The 17,753-nt window shown below is 47.5% G+C and overlaps 2 protein-coding genes across 2 annotated transcripts; both read right to left on the bottom strand.

Annotated features, from left to right (window-relative positions):
* Nucleotides 1-733: 733 nt before the first annotated feature.
* LOC135826648 (uncharacterized) lies at nt 734-10,646 on the bottom strand. The gene is made up of 5 exons (XM_065339251.1): nt 10,145-10,646; nt 7,094-7,379; nt 5,345-5,743; nt 2,796-3,134; nt 734-1,011 (listed from the first exon to the last, which is right to left on the bottom strand). The coding sequence occupies exons 2-5, from the start codon at nt 7,311-7,313 to the stop codon at nt 734-736; spliced, it is 1,236 nt and encodes a 411-aa protein (XP_065195323.1). The 5' UTR covers nt 7,314-7,379; nt 10,145-10,646.
* Nucleotides 10,647-11,900: 1,254 nt separating this feature from the next.
* Nucleotides 11,901-13,180, bottom strand: LOC135825935 (uncharacterized). Its single transcript, XM_065338577.1, has 3 exons — nt 12,970-13,180; nt 12,415-12,705; nt 11,901-12,267 (listed from the first exon to the last, which is right to left on the bottom strand). The coding sequence occupies exons 1-3, from the start codon at nt 13,085-13,087 to the stop codon at nt 11,942-11,944; spliced, it is 735 nt and encodes a 244-aa protein (XP_065194649.1). The 5' UTR covers nt 13,088-13,180; the 3' UTR covers nt 11,901-11,941.
* Nucleotides 13,181-17,753: the final 4,573 nt, after the last annotated feature.

Raw genomic sequence — 17,753 nt, 5'->3', positions numbered from 1 at the left:
AGGGTCACCAGGCATATAAGAGGTATTCTGGTGGATTTAGTGAGTGTACAAATTCTTTATTGTCGGCAAAAAAATGGTAAAAAATTGGTTTTTGACCCAAAGAAGCCTCCTGGAAGGAGGATACTAAGTATTTTCTTCATCATGTGTTTAAGAACCACATTTGGAGGTATCTTGGGTACACAAGATAGACTGTGTCTTGGTTTTGCCCTTGGTGAGCCACTTTCTCGAAATTACGGGTACCGAAATTTCCATCGGGAGCTGAATTGTGAAATGGTTCAGCCTGCAACATTTTGTCCATGGACATATTGATTTTTGTGGCTTTCTGTGATCCTTGAGCCCAAAGGAAACCGATAATAGACAGTTTTGATGGTGTCACCAGGCACTTTAGGCCCACAGAGAATCAAAACACTTCTTTCTGAACAACAGCTTGTTTCTGCATGGAACACGATATTTTTTGAATCTCGCGGCAAAAAACAGATTCTCAAGGTGCCCTTTTTACACTGCGCCGCGCAACTGTTCGGAGCCTCCTTAATAGCAGCATCGCTTGTCGATAACAGTGCGCACATGTGTGTACATGCTGAGGGCAAGAGAGAGAGAGAGAGAGAGAGAGAGAGAGAGAGAGAGAGAGAGAGAGAGAGAGAGAGAGAGAGAGAGAGAGAGAGAGAGAGAGAGAGACCAGCAGGAGGCAACGGAAAAGTAGGACGAGCAGACAGATTGAAGACCGGGTTTGAAATTATCCACCAACCTTTGAATAGGGAATTTTGAGATCAGCAGTTCTTCGCTCGGGTGCCTTCAGGAAACTCCTGTTACCTTGATATGTAGTATCCAGTGTAAATACACAGTCCACAAGTATGGCGTCAGTTGCGCCATAATTTAACGGAGGAGACCAGAGATAGTCCGCAATTCCTGTTTTGGTCACTACACCCATGAACAATTGTGGAGCGCCACTCAACGCGCTGCGGTGGATCATTGACGTATTTCCTGGACGCCCATTAACTTTCTTTGATCGCGCTAAGCAACGACACAGATGAAGAGTGCGGATGGAAAAGCAAAGTTAGAGAGCATTCGAACAGCGAATGTAGATTCGCGCTGGGCCGTTGCACGCCCGCAACGCTACATTTCAACTCCATTCAGAGCACGCTATCAACCCGCAATACCGTACTCCTCGGTGCCGAAGAATAAGTGAGGGGAGGTCAGGATCACTTCACTTCCTAGGCCATTCCTACAGTCCATTCATCGGAACAGTCCCGCTGGCCTTTGAAAGTCTGACTTGGGCCGAATTGAGGATCAAAAACCCACTTTAAATCTCAATAATCTGGGTTTGGGATCTGCTTCTCCTTACAATTTGCCATGGCATACCTGTGCTAATTTGTAAAACCTGGCTGAATTTCTATTTCCCTGTTCTTGGACTTTTCTGGTCTCAAATGTGGCAAGGAGGAATTGCACGGGTCACACAATGCAGGGTGTAATGTTGTTTTCACGATATCAACAACTATGTGCGGGAGACACCAAAAAGTTAGGGTGCCAGTTTCCAATGAGTGGACTGTACAGAACCTATGAAGAGTCTGGATGCAAAACGCAGCATATCAAATGTTTGTCACTGTTCGGATGTGATTCACTTTATGTGCGGCTTGTATCTGATTTCGTATTTGGTCACCATCAATTTGATGTGGTCCTGGTCAGATTTTTGCCTGAAGATGACCCTAGACCTTTCGATTGCGCTGAGCTGAAAATCTCAATTGTTCATATTGTTTGGCACCAGTGGCATTTTTGCATCATTCTATACTCTTCAGGTACGGCTGCCTATGCTCAGTTGAATCACCGTGTATACAGGTGGAATCCTGAGAATTCGAACATGGCCTAATCAATACCATTTTCACATAACACTATCTGATAATTCGAAACTCGAAATGGACATGTCCGATTTATTAGAAGTCCCACTGCGTTCACCTACTGGCATGTAGATTACAGGGTTCGCAGCCAACCAAGCACACAAAATTCCAAACTTTTTCCAAACCAATTTCAAGAATTTCCAAACCCACTCGTGCAGGAAAAATAAATTATGAATCTCTTCTGCATGACTGTCTTCTCCACTACGAGTACAACCAGGGAGTAGTAAAATCCTCCCTAGTACCACTACCATCAACAAATTCACCAAGGTACATTGCAATGGCATCGCCTTCAGCAGCTAGAGCCCCCGAAAATAGCAAGGGAATTCATCGCCAGCACGTCTTCTATCGCGGTAGTCAAAAACGGCCACTTGCACTGCAGGAGTGCAGCACATCCACGGCCAAAAACTCGAAATTCAAAACTTTTTCCAAACTATTCCAAAAGGAGCGCCTTTTCAAAACTTTTTCCAGACCTGGAAAATTGAATTATAAAATCCAAACTTTTTCCAGACTTCCAAACTTCGCTGCGAACCCTGGTAGAAATTGTATATAGAAAATGTGTGGGGTCTACAATCCATTTACAGAGCAGTTCGCGGCGATTTCTATTTCTATTCGCGAATGGGTGGTCGCAAAAATCAGCGAAAGTCTCTCACTTTACCGTATGCAGAAAACAGCGAGGTGGGTTAAGCGCACGTGATGGGGAAGGGAACAAGTACGTACCGCATTATACATCGCACTTGATTGCAAGTCGCAACCCATTTTCAGGTTTGAGCCAGTTTGGGTATATTCACGTCAGTACGTAGTAAGTCATGCTCGATAGTAAGTCCCCCCCCCCCCTAACCCCTGAATGTTAGTGTAAAAACGTGCGACTTATATTCGGGGAAATACGGAAGATGTGTTACTCACAGGCGCAGAGTGTAGGGAGAGTAGGGAAGATTGAATTGGTGCAACTGTACGGTGTGGACTTCACATAATGCCGATTATCACCTTCGGTGGCTGTGCCGACGATGGCTAAGCAGTACCCTTTATAGTCCACGCGCACCGGTGGGTTGATCGCCCACTCACTGAGGGACGGGGTGGCCGGTGGGTAGAGCTCTCGTAGAGCCAGTACACAGACCGGGTCATTTACAAACATTAGCACGGACATCCGTTCGGCGTCCGCCCGGCAGTTGGGAGTGTTAGGCGGCGCAACGAACATCGAGTGAGTGTAACTGTTTCCTTCCAGTGTGCAGCTCGCACTGGTGTCTGTACTCGAACACCCGCATGGGTATGCATACACACATGCACGCACGTGCACACACACATACATACATACACACCCGCACACATACATGCACATACATACACACATATACATACGCACACCCGCACACAAACATGCACATACACACACACACACACACACACATGCACACACGCGCGCACACACACACACACACACAAACACACACTAGTGGCAGTCAATATATTTAATTTCTTTAGACTTTTCCCTTTTCAGTCCCTCGGTCTTACAAGTACTGTAAAACGACAAACTTTCGCGGCGGCTAAATTTAGCGTTTTGGCAAACTGGACCAGTTAGCGGCGATTAATTTTAGCGATTTTTACTTTCCACCGAAAATCAAAGAATTTTACTTTACGAAGCCTCGGAGTGCTGGGCGCAGAGTGCATGAAGAATGAGAGAAGAAATCAAAGAAGGAAAGAAGGAATCAAGGAATGTAAGAAGGAATCAAGGCATCAAAGAGAACCATAAGGTAAGTACTAGTACTGGGAGAAAGGATGGCACGTTCGAAGAGGGATCATCGGAAGACTTTCTCTTCGAACTGCTGAGCCACTGCGATACTCATCGCGATAAAATTCAGAAGACTTCTTCGAGCAGTACAACACTAAAATCTACGCAACAGCAAGCTGGCCAAACGCTCCAAGAAGTTCAACAACACTCTCCACAACACTGAGAAATTCTCCAGTCGATCGTTTTATTTTTGTGTGGTTCCGTCAGGCGAAATAGCACGTCATAGTACATTTGAGATCAGCGGGAAGAAGATGACGACGTCCACTAATTTAGTATCTGTGCACACGAATCTGCTGTGTGTGTGACTCTGTGTGTCATCTATGATATCATCTTCTGTGGTTCCATGCCTAGCATGTACGTCTGAACCATTCTGCAAAGTTTGAATGACGTAGGTTGAGCGATCGCTCCGCGAAACATACTTTTTGAAATTCTCTTCATAGTATATCTTCCACCATTGAAATTTCGAATTTCTTCAAAAAAAAGTGCTGAGAGGGGTGGCTTGCAACCTCGATATGGCCTGTTCCAGGCATGCTTTGGAGCCATCTTCTGTTGAAGTAGTGGCGGGGATCTGCCCTGCAACTGCTACAACAAAAAATGATTCGATCCGAGGAAGGGTGAGACCGCGAATCTCGGTTGAATATTGAGTATTTCAAGCCTTTTCACGGCGAAGATGGAGTTCTTTTTGGAGATGGACGTCGCAGCAAAGGACATGGTGTCCGACTTCTGGCATCTGGTGAAGCCAGGGATCAGTTGTCCAGTCAGGTCGGCAGCCTAACCGTCGGTAAGCTTGTGTTTGGATCCCGTTCTGCGGATGTGGTAGATCACAAACAATTTGATATCGCACAAATTGATCTCAGCATCGTGCGTACGGTATTTTATATTCAGAAAATCCCAAAGTGTCTCTGTGTGGCCGTCCTATGCCACGAGAAACTCCAATCAGGCTCCTATGCCCTCTGCCTTCATGATTGAATGTCCACTTCGTTTGAACAACGAACACAACAATCGAGGACGGCTTTGCAATGAAAAATCCAGCTATACTGGAGCTGAAAAAAAGAAGAAAAAAACGTGCTCAGGATGAGTCTCGAGTACACGCATACTCTCCCAGCAGGTGAAACGCAACATTTTGTGAAAAATGCGTGTCGCCGACTGACCAGTAATTTCGCCTGACGAAGTCGCCGTACTCCAACGACAAGTAATGTTTGTTACTTGCAAGACTGGTGTTGGTACGTAACCCGTCGTTGCAACAGCTGCGCGCTTTGGTTGGACATAGCCGGCCGTACAAGCATCGATCAGCGCTGTGAATGTGCAGTCAGTGCAGTGAGTGATGCATGCGCATGTACTGTACAGATTTGTTGCAAAACGATCGATCATCGACGCATCGCATAGTACGTAATAGTACAAATTTCATGTTCGCGTGTCGAACTTTCGCGATTCGACCCTGCTCGCGAAAGTTTTACAGTATGCAATCTGGATAATTAAATTTAATACGCGATATGCTGCAAAAAAATCAATAGAACAGAGTACCACCATTGGTTTCGGAACTCACACGAGCAGATGAACCTCAGGGACTGTCACTCCAAATGGCCCAATTGGTGAAACAAACAAAAAACATCAACAACAACAACAACAACAACAACAGAGAGAGAACATTGGTTACGGAACTCACACGAGCAGATGAATCTCAGGGATTGCCACTCCTGACGGGCTACCGGGCCATCAAGCCGGTAGTCGCTGGGTACGATGCTGGCCTGGTAGACGCGTGAGATGAACACGGCCAGACGGTTGGGCGCTGACCTGCTGGCCATGGCGATGCGATGCTTGCCGAGCAGCAGTTCACCGGTGAGCGCGTGGCGCGCAAACTTGGCAAACGCCTGCTCCATGCAGTCGTCGGTCTCGGCGTCCTCCTTGTACACCAGGTGCATGGGCCGGTAGTGGGAGCCGCGATTGAGATCGGCGCAGTACTCCTGGCCAGGGCCGTCCGTATTCTCCGCGACATAATCGCGGCGTGGCTGATAGAAGTGTATGCTCTTCCGCCCGACCTTGCACTCGTAGTAGCTGGCCACGGCTGTGTAGGGATGGGGATTAAAACGACAAAACGCACATACCGGTAAAATGAGAAAGGTAGAGAGCCAATGGGGCATGAACAACTCCCCTGCAGGACAGTTACACGAACTGGACGTGTACGTGAGCTGGAGTGTATGCCGAAACCGTAGGATGAGACGCTCAGTGTATTGTTTTAAGATCTGCAAAGAAGCAAACACCATTGCATCCAGAAAACTTGATTGTACATGCAGTCTACCGAATTGAGGATCAAAAACCACTTTAAATCTCAAAAAACCTGGGTTTGCGTTCTTTGGGATCTGCTTCTCCATACATGTTGCCATGGCATGCCTGTCCTAATTTTGTAAAGCCTGGCTGAATTTCTATTTCCCTGCTCTTGAACTTTTCTGGCCTCAAAATGTGGCAAGGAGTAATTGCACGGGTCACACAATGCAGGGTGTACTGTTATTTTCACGACATCTACAACTATGTGCGGGAGACAGCAAAAAGTCAGGGTACCAGTTTGCAATGAATGGACTGTAGCCTAGACCGTTATCAGTTCCTTGTACATGTACTACAGTCTATGCGCAGTCGAGTCACCGCGTATTCATTGCTATGCCGTGCGCTGATGAAACTATAGCCTGCAGCGTTCCGTTCTTCAGCGCTCCGTTCGCCGGCATCCCACAGTACCGTAGTTAGCGTTCAGTTCGTATTTTGCTGTTGCTGGTGTATATTTTATACATATAGTGCGAGTCAGAACAGGCAAAGACCAATAACAATGGACCCAGTGGGGGATAGAAAACGTAAAGCGACGTGTGAAAAAATGAGAAGAAAGGATTGGACGTTGATATTTTTATCGTGTTGCAGACGACACCGCCACTATTGCTAGCAGGTGCGACGAGCTGACGGCCTGACCGAGGCACCAGCTAAGAAGCGGAGAGGCACGGCACAAGAGCCATGACTTTACTATGGCCGGAAAGCACGTCAATTATAAAACGCCTCCTAGTACTTGTAAAAGATGTGATGGGTTGCATGGATAACGGTCACAGTAATTGGGAGATCCGAATCAGCAAACTTCATTAGGTGAAAACAACATGCCGATTCTTCGTCATGTACTCGTTATCGGCTGCAAACTGTGCTCATCCAGTACTGGGAAGGCTTTTCGGCCACCAATATGTTGGTAAAGCAGGCAGGCCAAGCCACTCAAAAGTCACTATTTCACCGTAATTGAACACCTTCATATAACCGCAATAATAGTGCAAAACACATATAGGCGATCGATGGCCAATTTTCAGTGATTGTTTCATCCCTGCAATAATTCTGTTTGCCAGTGTTCTCGCCCCATCGTCACACCCGGGGCAGCTACCGGACTTACACAGCCAGCCGGGAACGGGTTCTGTGGTATTTGCCGGATTCGCTTTAACACCAGGGAGCGAGTCGGCAGCAGGAAACGAAGACGAATAGGTGGGAGGAGTGTCGTCATAGTCACCAGCACAGGCGCCAATCAGGCCGACAACCAGGACGGTTAGTGGCCATGAATAGATGCGATCAGAGGACCGCTGGGAGGACGACGAGGGCCCGCGGTGCAATGCCATGTGGTGCGGGGCTCTCTCCAGCCGCAAGACGAGAATACAGACAGGCGTGGTGAATGCAACCTGTAGCTGGCGCGAGAACACAAAATCACAAGCACAGGCGAGAGCACGCATTCAAATTCACACGCATACACAGGTGTACGCACATGCACACACACACACACCAGTAAAGAAAGCATGCATGATCATAAAGCATTTCCACCCAACTAGGGCCAATTGCCTTTGCCGTGTTTCCACCCCTATACGAGTGACCATCCAGTCCTTTTTCAATACGTGCATATGGGTCCAGGGACACAGGCCTCTCATTCCACTTTAGACTACAGTGAGACCTGTCTAAGACGACCGCCGCTCAAGGGACCTTCACAAGGTGGTCTCTGTTACCAGGTGGTCTCCGTATCCAGGGTAATTTGACTGGAAAGAGCACCCCTTGGTCCTGGTTTCTGTGGTCTTCTAAGACCGGTGGTTACCTTAGCCGAGTGGTCGCCTTGACAGGTTTTACTGTACTAAACCCAAGCAAGTTGGCTCAATGCAACACAGGCCTCACATACCGTAATGCCGCGTGTTAAAGCCAGGCCTATTCCTGTAGGAGCCAATGTCAGTGCTAGGCTTTTATTCGAGTCAGACTTCTATTCCAATCAGGTATTTGTGCATATGAAAATCAGGCTTGTATTAAAAAAAGGCTTCTACCCGAGACAGGCTTTAGTACAAACCACTATGGTACAGTAGGTATCGGTTATAGCGTGGGTGCTTGGAAAACGACTTTCTATTCCTATTTCTGATATTTCTTACACGCGGCAAATCAAGTGTGACATATCATATGCATGTGCACAGGGGCAGGAAGATCATCGTACCTGCAACGTAGTGCTACTGTGCATGCGCCTGCCGGTCATAGTCGCATAGGTTTACACCATGTGGCTACGCAACATGAGCTACATGACCACAACAGTTGAACCTGCAACACTACGACGCAACGCAAGTCAGGTCAGAACTGCTTTACACGGATGGTATTTACTACTACTATTATTACTCGAACGCAGCCACTTGCACATTTAGGAAACCTCACTTCTCAACTCCAAACGCGGTCTCTTTACTGCGATTCAAATTAATAAAAATATACACTACAGAGACCGTTTCCGAGTTTGGAGTTAGAAGTGATGTTTCCTAAATGGTTAGAGGAGCCTACGTTATGCAACAAAAGCCCGTTTGCCTCAGGAGATACACAGTGCGAAGGCTAGAAAGTACGAATTTTACGACATCTGGAAGTACACTCTGCGGAAGTTTACTTTACATTCACTAGAGCGATTGTCGGGTAGAAAACTTTTTTTTTTTTACAATGATCACAGCTCACAGGCAAAGATTAAAAAAATTGCATAGCAGGCTTTCAACAGAAAGGAACACAGAAACGTCAGAAAGCATTACCACCTCTGAATTATGCAAGCACCGAAAGGGGCATTATCGATAATTTTCATGGAACGAAAAAGTGTAGTTATAAGCCTTCCCCGCCCACCCACCACTTCAACGAAAAATATATTGACTTGACAGCTAAAATGGATTGATGTTTCAGCTATGAATAATTTTCAAAACGAAACTCTCCTCAACCCACCCACCCATAGACGAAACTTTTAATTTCTCTCCGTGAAAAAGATCGATAATTACGGACGGCCCCTTAGGTCAGTTGATTTCCAATGCAGCAGGGCTGTATTTTTTTGGTTCCATTTGCACGTCTCCCCTAGAGTACTAGTATTCTTTTGGTTGCAATTCACCCGCATACGACGACAGTTCAGGAGAGAGGACGAAGTAACAACCGTTAAAAGCAACGCAGGTCGAGCAACTGGGCGTAAGTGCCACTGCTAGTGAAGACGTATTTGTAGCATCCGTGTGTGTGTTTGTGTGCGTGTGTGTGCGTGTGTATATATGTGTGTGTGCGTGTGTGTGTGTGTGTGTGTGTGTGTGCGTGTGTGTGTGCGCGCATGTGCGTGTTGCACGCCTTGCGCCATGCCACGTATTTCAAATCCAGGGCTCTTGCAAAAGACACGCACCAACGCGAGGTGGATAATTAGGGTGCGTTCTTAAATCCTCTCGGAAAAGTTGGAGACTCTCCGAAAAGTTCGAGAGCTGTTCTTTTATCCTCTCCGATTTTTAGGAGGCTCTCCAAAGCTCTCCAAGCTCTCCATGCTTCAGAGGGGGTTGAAACTTGGAGATTCCCGCGGTTTGGGATCAGCGCATGCGAACTAGGCTAAAAGCCACGTGTTGATCATGAGTGTACGCATTTCCCTTTTCGTATACGCACAGCGCATACTATATTCGTGGCACTCAAGACCGCGGCCCCTTTGGCGCTTCATTTTGCTTGACATCTGCAAAATATCTCCGAATTCTTCGAGACCCGTTCTTGAAGAATCCCAGTTTCTTCGACTTCTCTTTTCTTCTTCTCCTAGAAGCTAGAGAATTTAAGAACGCAACCTTAGTGTCTTTATGGTTCACGTTGCTTACGACACGGGTTGCAGGTGACATGCGAATGGTTCACACATTTGCTTTTCTGATTGATTGTCCTTGGTCAAGTAAGTTCACAGAGATTGCATTCTGCTTTATGGCCAGCTTCCAAGCGACCCCCCCCCCCCCCCCCCCCCACACACACACACGCCACAACAGACCAACGTAGGTCAACTGCTTCGCCCCACAGCCGGGACCTTTGTTACTAAAACTGAGCTCTGCTATTGCGGACCGATATCAGTAAAGGTGTGCGCACACGACCATGTAGATACAGTGGGCTGGGATTTTCGAATACGCCTTTCCTATGCCCCTACAAACATGACATACGCAAGCAGTAAGCTCACCTGGACTGGAGCCGGGTCGAACTGGTGGAAAGTCCTAGGCAAAGGTGGTGGGATTCGGCTTACAAACTGCGCCTTCTTTCACGATAGAGATATGTGTAGCTTGGTCAGTGTCCACTCCAGCTAGCCCCGCCGCGCTCTTACGATACTGGACGAAAAAAGCGGCACTTGATAGAGAAGAAAGTTGATGCACTCCGCAACCCTAACGGCTATTCGATGACGTTGAAAGATATTACGAACAGTTGGTATGTCATTACAAACAGAAGGCTGTCGTTACGGACTAGAAATAAGCCACAGCCTCTTCGACGGAAGGTGGCATGAAGCTCACAAAATCCAAGCAACCTTCTGGTAATCTGGATAAATTCAACTAGATTACTGGAGAGCGCTGTGGCTGTGTTGTCCAGTTCTTTCGAAATTCAATTGTCGCGGCTTCCTGCCGCCAAGCTGGGTTCAAAGAAAAGTGAACTCTGTATTCGTACGACGCGTACGACGATGCCGCCGTGTGACCGTTACAACATTTTCCGGCAAAGAAGCTTGTCGACATGTCGAACAGCTACAAAATTTTTGTACACAGCTACCGGCACGGCGGCAGCAGTACAGGTAAAAATGGTTCAACCAGGGGATTTTATGACTCCTCGCATGGGTACAAGGTCCGGGTACCGGGTTCGTAGCTACAGTCTACCTGATACTGTAGCTGACAGGGAGTCGTAAAATACCGGGAGGCGACACGCCACACATTTCACGATCCGAGGATTGCCGCACTCGACCCGCGAAATTTGAAGCGTGATTGAAACGTCGTCGTCATCTTCTTTTTCTCAATTGTTTTTGCTATATGCTTCGAGGCTATTCTGGATCTCCAGAGCGAAAGCTGGTTGCTTCTGATACGTACCACGCATTACCTTAGGTTGAGCCGTGGCTTTTAATTTTTTTTGGAAGTTCACTGCTTTGGAGACGACGGAATGTCAAGGTAAGTTATTCACGAAATGTACTCAAATTTGAATTGAGTCAATGCGAATGACACCCTGTTTTCGGAATAGTTCTCCACTAAACACACCATGCCCATGGCCCCTTCATGTTGTCCAAGTTCCATTCTAGGTTTGTGTGAAGTTTCGAGATGAAGTTCGACGATGTACTCACCTTTCCATGGAAGGGAAAAAAAAGTAGCATATCAAACAGAATCCATGCAGTATTTGATGCCACTATCCTCATTCTTCTGCATTCAAAGTGTTTCACATCTATATGGCCCATGAACTGCAAACAATATTTGTCATTTCTTAACTGTTCATAGCTGTTCATAACTGTTCTGAACACATTGCCTTCAGGAAACGTAAGGCCGAGTCGCCTCACCGACTGAGCAAAGTTCTCTGCGACGAAAGTCACACTATCGGCGAATGCACTCAAGGTGAATACCCGTCAATATCCTGTATACTGCTTGTACCGCTTATCACAGTAGCATACACACAAGCACACATACACACACACACACACACACACACACACACACACACACACACATGCATGCTCGTGCACACACAAACGCAAAATCCACATATCACTGGTTCAGTTGTTTTTATCTGTGTCGTATTTTGTCTTATACAGAGCTTCCGAGCCACGCCGAGTCACCTGACCAACTGAAGAAGGTTCTGTGCGACGAAAGTCACACTATCGGCGAATGCACTCAAGGTGAATACCCTGTGGACTGCTTATACCACTTATCACAGAAGCACACACACACACACACACAAGCGCAAAATTCACATATCACTGGTTCAGTTGTTTTTATCTGTGACGTATGGTGTCTTATACAGAGCTTCCGAGCCACGCCGGGCCACCTGAATTCTCCAAACAAGGCTGAAGGCTTGTCACGGCATCCTTGCCAAATAAAGGTATAAGCTGCAGCAAGTTGTCGTTGCGACACCTTGCTCCTTCCAGCTCACGCCGCACGGCCACCAAGCACCAACCACCATGGTACTTTTCAGCAAGGTGAGACAAATTGTCAATCACCGGTTCGGGGATGGCTTCAGCAGCTTTGGATGGTGCTATTGACGCTTTCCTGATAGCAGCGGCAGCCGTGGCATGCAGGTAGCTTATCAGATTCGCTAGCACTGCAGATGTAACTTCCAAATCTGAAGAAGAGAAAAGAAAAAGACAACATATAAGGACTGGTGGTTGCAGAGACTGTACTAGTATTCAAAAGCCAGCGTTTGCATACCTAGTCTGCATACCTAGTCAGAAGCCAATTTTTTTCCAACATGCATGCAAAACGCACTGACCTTCACAATTGATTTTCACTTCGGGAATAGCTGTTGCGATGACGGACAGCATTTGTTGCCATGCTTGCGAAATATCAGCACCCTTGCATGCCTTCAGCTGGCACACTTCCTGGCGTAGCAGATTTGCAGTACCTGATGCCTTGTGTAACCGTGTCATAATAACATGCAGGAATGACTCCGTCGCCTCAGTAACACTCGCCTGTCTCATTGTCAGCAGTTTGCAAATTCCATGGATCACTGCACCTTCCATAGGCCTGTACACCATGATGGCACTACCACTCTTACATCGATCTGCACATAGACAAAGTATGGTTTGAGGATGGAGGTTTACATCATCTACGGTGATGATACATACTAGGTACACACGTAAATTTTCAGGACTTCAATAAATATCCTGTCACAGTGAACAGACAATGCATCGTGGGCAGACTAGGATGAAAAGGATGGTGTCGACCACCTAATTTATCGGGTCAGTTCGGGCACTTAGGTATGCTACAGATTATACATTCGTGTCCACAAGGAAGAGACAAAAACATGCAAACGAAAGAATCTCACCTGTAGCCCACAGCTGAACATCCCCACAACTCAGGTCACCAAGTGAATACGTGGCGTCATCTACATCTTCCACGGTGGACTCATCACTTTGGCAGTCATCTCTGTCAAGCTCCATCATCCTTTACTTCGAAGGCCAAGGCACAAAGTATTATTACTTAGAAAAACAAAACGAACTGCTGACACTGGATTCGTTGTGTGCAGGATAATTTTATTGAGTTTTCTTCAAATTTTTTGGACCAAACAGCGAACGCGTCCTTTTGCATGACCTGCGCCGCTTTGACCTCATGGGAAGTCCCTCGCCATGCAGCGCGTGAGGTCTCAGCACTCGTGCCCGAGCTGAGGCAATCATCCGACGCGGTTGTGCATCTCGTGTCGCCTCCCGGTATTTTACGACTCCCTGGTAGCTGACTTGTACTGTAGTCTGTAGCCTCGTGTAGAAAGAGTCCAGCCTTCCCGTATGTCACGTGATCGTCGCCTTGGAGTTGACCAATGACAGATCAAACAGCGCGGGCTGGAAAGCGCGGTCCTGCCTGCTCAAACAAGTCAAAGGTGATGAAACTGGATCAAGAGTTCATAACCCCCATGAACCATGTGAACTCTTGACTGGATCCACTGCCCGTCGTCAAGTGGCGACGGGCAGGAACGGATTCCACTGCCCGTCGTCACTTTTTTTTTTTAGAGAAACCACGAACCTCGAGAACAGAATACTGCATGATAGAGGTGGTTGCAGACGCAACTGTGGTGGTGAAACTGGAGCATCTCCGCCGACCTGAGGTGTCGGTTTCAGCGACACTTCAGTGCAGGGAGTAGTACAATACTCCCTGTTGAGAAGGATGGTTGTCGTCATCTAGGAGCAGCCCTTGGCACACCGACACCGTCCTTTGTGGAAGAGTACGTTGCTAACAGGGAGTCGTACTCAAACTAGGGAGGTGACACGGCACAGAAATCCGTGTCACAGGGGTTGACTCGCACCCGTGACCCCTCGTTGTTATTTTGGAATAGTAGGGACCTTTCGCATTTGCTACGAAACGAATGCGAAACGAAAGTTTGATTCGGCTCGTAATCGTTTCGTTGAAAACAGATTTCAGGTTTCGCGAGTCGTCATGCAAATGTGCATGGCAACTACGAATACGGCCGCGGGCGCCGGTAGTTTGGCGCACGGGTTTTTACACGCACACGTGCATGGATCATGGAATCAAGGGAAAAATGTGTACCTTTGCAAAACATGTGTATTTATCCAAATAAATGTGTACCTGACGGATTCGGAGCGTGCCACGAATGAAGAGGCTTCCATTCGTGAAAACGAGTTCTCCGCAGGGACTCTGACGAATCCTCGAACCCAGGTGACGAATCAGCATTCGTTTCGTATCCGTACGCGGGGTGCGAAAGGTCCCTAGTTCAGTCCAGTCCAGTCCGAAAGGTCATACTCGGATCGACTCGCCTTCTGTACTTCACCTCCAAGCGTGCAGCATGGGTGTCTAGTTTTTGAAATTATTGAGGCAGCACATTTCGTTTACAGCCCATCACTCGCCAATATTCTTTGAAAGAATACCAGCAATTTGTTTACCTCCTGCCATGTCCGAACTACTTGATAGCAGTGATGGCAACAGCAGCAGTTATGAGACAGCGTGTAGTGTTACGGTAACTGTTCAGAACTGTTCAGAGTCGTATCCTAGGTTAATCCGAATACTAAAAATTGACACAAATTAGACAGAACACGAAGCTGGTTTTTGAAAATTGTAAGTCGTGTATCTGCCCCATTTCTTCTTTATGACTTGCACAATACACCAGTCTTCCTAAACAACACATTTCTAGCAGGGGTTAAGTACCATATAAGAGAAGTACAGCCAGTGATATTGTCATGTTGAAATACTACAATTTTGACACAAATTACACATAACACGAAGCCAGGTTTTGAAAAATGTAAGTCGTATATCTGCCCCATTTCTTCTTTATGACTTGCACAATGGTCCAGTCTGCCTAAATAACACATTTATAGCAGGGGTTATGTACCATGTTAGAGAAGTACAGCCAATGATATTGTCATGTCTAAATATTACGATTTTGACACAAATTAGACATAACACGAAGCTGGTTTTTGAAAATTGTAAGTCGTGTATCTGCCCCATTTCTTCTTTATGACTTGCACAATACACCAGTCTTCCTAAACAACACATTTATAGCAGGGGTTAAGTACCATACAAGAGAGCTACATTGTACAGCTAGTCATACTGTCATAAACAGCCAGCATTTTTCCTGCAGCAGTCACACCACTATCATCATTATTTCCAGGGAAATCCTCTTACATTGTCAGCTCCTACGTCGTTAGATACAATGTAGGGGCTGTAGGACCGGCTCGTCAAAAATAGAGAACCTGAACAAGCGTGCTCGGGACGTCTCAGCAATCGTAGTATCAAGAGTAGATAAACAAGCAAGAGTGTGCAACTCAGGATCTCTCCTGCACAATCTGCAGATATACCCCCGCCCACGGCGGAATTTTTTGTTGACGTCACCTTTTTTCAGAGAAACGCGGACTTTGCCGGCCGCAGAGCAGTGTGAGAGCACGGTATATACAGAAGAGCACGTGCTGGGCACCGACCGATGTAGTGTAAAGCCCGGCCAAGTACAAGTGCACGAGGGAAACCTCTCCAAACAAAAAGGCTCGCAGCGCGTGCGTCGTCGAAAAGATTACGTCAACAAAAAATTCCGCCGTGGGCCAACCCATCCGCGAGTTGCACACTCTTGTTTATCTACTCTTGGTAGTATGCTTCAGCACTCCTATAAAAACTTGATCAATGGCAAAATCGTTCCCCAGAGAAAAATCATACTTTGCGGGTCTTGCGTTGCACCCTTGGAGGTGAAGTACAGAAGGCGAGTCGATCCGAGTATGACCTTTCGGACTGGACTGGACTGAACTATTCCAAAAATAACAACGAGGGGTCACGGGTGCGAGTCAACCCCTGTGACACGGATTTCTGTGCCGTGTCATGACGTCACCTCCCTACAGTCCATTCATAAAAAGATGGGTCCTGGCTCTGGCGAGCTCCCGTATTTGGCGATTTTTCGTGATTTCATCGTACACAGTGCAGTGCTGCGAACTTTGAAATTTGAAAAAGGGTCCAAAAAGGGTTTAGGGTTTTACGTCGGGCCCTAGACGACGGCTACTTTGGCCAACCGGACAACGAAGAAGTTGTGACCAAAGAGAATGATTTTATTTCTTGCGCATGCGTTTGTAGAATGACGTAATTGAGTGAGTCAGGTCGCTACAGTACTCCCCCGCCAGTGGTGAGGTCGGGAGGAGCGAAGCACGATAAACAAGAAACAAGAAAGAGAAGAGAAAGGAAAGCGCAGCATGTACAAGGCGGAACGGCAAAAAATATAATAATATGATACAACATTATGTACAGGTGAGAGCGCTGCGTGTATGAAATTTGTTTGAGACGTGGCAACAAAGGCCGAAACAAAATCAAAAATGCAGAAAGCGGAAATGAGAGAGATGCATGACAGAGGCGGGTTAACGTGTCAGAGGTGTGTTAACGTGACAGAGGTGGAGAGCATGTCAGAGGCAGAAAGAAAGAAAAGAGGAAATGTACGCGTGACAGAGGAGTGTTATCGTGTCAGAGGCGGAAAGAAAGGAAATGTACGCGTGACAGAGGAGTATTATCATGTCAGAGGCGGCTGCATGTTGCAGGCTTGGCGGGGTACCAGCAGGAGCGCTGCACTGGGGCGAGGCGTGCCGACTGAGGCGGGGACAGATGGAGGCGAGCGCAGCTCCATGGGGTCCGGTGCCGGGCGTGTGCCTGCGTGCGTGCACAGTGAGTGAGCTGGTACGACGGGTGGAGGTGGCCAATTTCCAGCTTTAGGCCAGGACGAATACGGACGACGACGACTGGACGATGCCGTGGCAGGATAGCGGGGTATCCAGGTGGGCCGGGGAGGGTGGCAGGGGCCACAGCAGCTCCGAGGCGGATCCAGTGGTGGTGAGGCTCAAGTTTTACGTCAACAGCCGGCGATTGACGGGATCCCGAGAGTTGAGGCGAGCAGGAAACTGCGGCGGGCCGAGCTCAGGGATGGCATGCTCAAAACTCCGAAGAGCGCAGCGTCAGGGGTCACCAATTTAGGGTTTTACGTCGGGCCCTAGACGACGGCTACTTTGGCCAACCGGACAACGAAGAAGTTGTGACCAAAGAGAATGATTTTATTTCTTGCGCATGCGTTTGTAGAATGACGTAATTGAGTGAGTCAGGTCGCTACAAGGGTGCCTGAACTGGGGTTCGAACCGCAGAATGCACTGTTGCAGGCGGGGTCAAACGGCCTGGATTTTGATGGTTTTTCCCAATTTGCTATGGCTTGCTTTTTGGACAAAAAAACTTCAGAAACATAATTGGAAGAGGATTCCATATGGGATTGCAGAAAAAAATTCTAAAAAAACTCAACGTTTGACCCATTTATGGCCAAAAGCTAGAAGTTCATTTTTTTCTGAATGGACTGTAGTTTGAGTACGACTCCCTGGTTGAGGACACCGACTGGGTCCAGCAGATTCGTCGTCTGGCTGATTTTGTATCGACTCAACCTCAGGCAGCCTACAGTGCCTTCATTCAGGGACTACAGCCGCGGTGGTCCTTTCTCTCAAGAACCCTTGAGGATGCCCCTGTGCTGTTTGGTCGTCTTGAAGACGTGATTCGGGACATCCTGATCCCAGCTCTGACAGGCCACGCGCCACCGTCTTCTCAGGAGCGTGCACTGCTGGCCTTCCCATGTCGCCATGGTGGTCTTGGCATCAC

Source organism: Sycon ciliatum, chromosome 10 (assembly GCF_964019385.1).
Source record: "Sycon ciliatum chromosome 10, ocSycCili1.1, whole genome shotgun sequence".
NCBI classification, from domain to species: Eukaryota; Metazoa; Porifera; class Calcarea; order Leucosolenida; family Sycettidae; genus Sycon; species Sycon ciliatum.
The sequence above is the reverse complement of the archived record's forward strand: the minus strand, read 5'-3'. Positions and strand labels throughout refer to the sequence as shown.

What these genes read in the sequence shown, in the direction of transcription:
- LOC135825935 (XM_065338577.1), bottom strand. Translation starts at nt 13,087, where the DNA reads ATGATGGAGCTTGACAGAGATGACTGCCAAAGTGATGAGTCCACCGTG. An exon ending in TGTTCAGCTGTGGGCTACAG is followed by an intron (nt 12,706 to 12,969) that starts GTGAGATTCTTT and finishes GTCTATGTGCAG; the next exon opens with ATCGATGTAAGAGTGGTAGT. An exon ending in AGTGAAAATCAATTGTGAAG is followed by an intron (nt 12,268 to 12,414) that starts GTCAGTGCGTTT and finishes TCTCTTCTTCAG; the next exon opens with ATTTGGAAGTTACATCTGCA.
- LOC135826648 (XM_065339251.1), bottom strand. Translation starts at nt 7,313, where the DNA reads ATGGCATTGCACCGCGGGCCCTCGTCGTCCTCCCAGCGGTCCTCTGAT. An exon ending in ACCCGTTCCCGGCTGGCTGT is followed by an intron (nt 5,744 to 7,093) that starts GTAAGTCCGGTA and finishes ATCCCTACACAG; the next exon opens with CCGTGGCCAGCTACTACGAG. An exon ending in TCTCCCTACACTCTGCGCCT is followed by an intron (nt 1,012 to 2,795) that starts GTGAGTAACACA and finishes GTCGTTGCTTAG; the next exon opens with CGCGATCAAAGAAAGTTAAT.